This window comes from Acanthamoeba castellanii, assembly GCF_000313135.1.
Source record: "Acanthamoeba castellanii str. Neff unplaced genomic scaffold scf7180000083546, whole genome shotgun sequence".
Taxonomy (NCBI): Eukaryota; Discosea; order Longamoebia; family Acanthamoebidae; genus Acanthamoeba; species Acanthamoeba castellanii.
The window spans coordinates 29,440-31,558 of NW_004457665.1; the positions used below are offsets into that span (position 1 = coordinate 29,440).

The 2,119-nt window shown below is 48.4% G+C and overlaps 1 protein-coding gene across 1 annotated transcript; it reads left to right on the forward strand.

Annotated features, from left to right (window-relative positions):
• Positions 1 to 604: 604 nt before the first annotated feature.
• Positions 605 to 1,206, forward strand: ACA1_305050 (uncharacterized protein; the record flags this gene model as incomplete). Its single annotated transcript, XM_004353298.1, has 2 exons — positions 605 to 726; positions 804 to 1,206. The coding sequence occupies 2 exons, from the start codon at positions 605 to 607 to the stop codon at positions 1,204 to 1,206; spliced, it is 525 nt and encodes a 174-aa protein (XP_004353350.1).
• Positions 1,207 to 2,119: the final 913 nt, after the last annotated feature.

Sequence of the window (2,119 nt, forward strand, 5' to 3'; positions counted from 1 at the left end):
TCCCCAGACTGACAGGCTGGTTGAGTGGTTCAACAGCACTCTGCAGAACATGCTCAGTATGTATGTTGCAGATGACCAGAAGGACTGGGACTCATACCTCCCTTATGTGCTGGCAGTGTATTGGTCCACTGTCCATGAGTTGACCAGGGAGACACCATTCTACATGGTATATGGGCACAACCACTACTTGCCCATCAACATGGCTCTGGGACTACTGCATTGTGACCATGGGAGCTTGCTGGAGGACTATTGGAGCAATCTGGTTGTGTGTCTGGCACAGGCATTCTGTATTGCTCAAGAGTCACAGGTGGATGCACAGGTGAAGAACTGTGTGAACTACAATTGGGGTTGAGTGGATCATCAGTTTGTGCTGGGAGAGAAAGTGTGGCTGCATTGGCTGCATGTGCAGAACAAGTGGAGCAAGAAGCTACCATGACCTTGGTGTGGCCTGTATCATGTCATCAAAGTGCACAGTTCAGTGACATATGGCCTTCAGAGCATACACAATCCTTATGACTGGCAGTTTGTGCACATCTCTCAACTGAAGCCATGGGTGGGAGATGAGACTGATAATGAAGCTAGTGACCAGCCAGACAGGGAAGCAATGGAGGGAGCGGCGAGCAACCAGGATCTGGACAGGGAACATAAGGAGATTGAGGAGATCCTCAATGATCACACCACTGCCTCTGGCATCAAATATTGGGGCCATTGTGCAGAGTTTCATAGGTGGGTGGGGTTGGAGTCTCAATGAGGTGTGCATACCAATGAAAATGACTGGAAAGCGTACACTATGCTTTGCCCAGCTTTTTGTTCAAGGAGCATACAATAAAAGATGTGAGTGAGATCTATGATGGTGACTTCCTGAAGATTCAGGGTCAGTTCATTGAGGACAAGCTCCAGGGCGCCATCATCCTCACCAACAACCATTTCTCATATGGCCAGATGGGATTTAACAGCATCAGAGTCATCACCACCATCTCACACCCCAGGGGTCGCTCCACAAGCCTTGAGGGCGCCACAACTCTCACTCAGGAGCAAGAGATGCACAACAGGGAGCTAGCCTCAGCCCATGCCTGCATTGAGAATGGCTTTGGCCACATCATCAGCATCTTTGATGTGCTGAGGATGGCATGGCATGAGGACAAAAGCCAGCACAACATGGCTGTCTGGACCACTGTGGGCATTGCTAATAAGCGTCTCCAATAAAGAAACAAGCCCTCTGGGCTCCTCCATTGAGGAGCACAAAGATTGTCTTTAATCATTTCCAGCAATTGAAGTTGTACACCCTGCAAATCTTTTTGTTGGTATGTACACCTCAATGGGAGCCTGGATGCAGGGGGCGAAGGGGTGTGGTGTGGGTCCAGCAGAAGGTCAAGAAGATGCAGGGGTTGGTTGTATGGGAACAATGTCCTCCTCCTTCTCTTCTTCATCTGATGACCACTAATTGGAGAGGTGGGCAAAACTGTTGGCCAAGCTTTGGACCTGGGCACAGAGAGCATCCAGCTCATCATTGAAATCCCTCTCCATGCCAACGGGGCAGACAAGGTATACTGCACTACACAATGCAAACCAACAAGAAAGAGAAAAAAGGACAACTTTCTGGGGCTGTTTTAACTATTTATTTATTTTTCTGAAGGAAAATAAATAGTTAAAACAATTGTGGAAGCGTTCCATCGACGAGACGTAACTCATTTACTCTTGAGTAAATTTATTTATTTATTTTTATTATTTATTCGGCCATTTTATCGCTGCACATGCACATGCCCCTGCCGTTCATGGGCATCTTGACCTAAACACTATATTCATTTTTATGTACACACCCCCTCTTTTTATACACATAAATGGATGCGCTCTCCTCTCGTGCTACTTACTACTCGTTGAGGGTCTCCTCCATCGCCTGGAGTCCCCCATTGCATCCCCGCTTCAGTTGCTTGAAGGCGGCCTTCGTCTTTTTCAGCTTCTTCTCGAGCGCACCTGCCTTGCGCTGGAGGTCCGTGCAATCTTGGACTGTCCTCTCAAGCCCTTCTCGCAGTCCCTCAGTTTCCTTCTTGAGCCTTTTCGGCCTTCTTCTCGAAGGGGTTTTCGTTCTCGTTCTCGAAGCCCCTCGACCTTCTTCTCG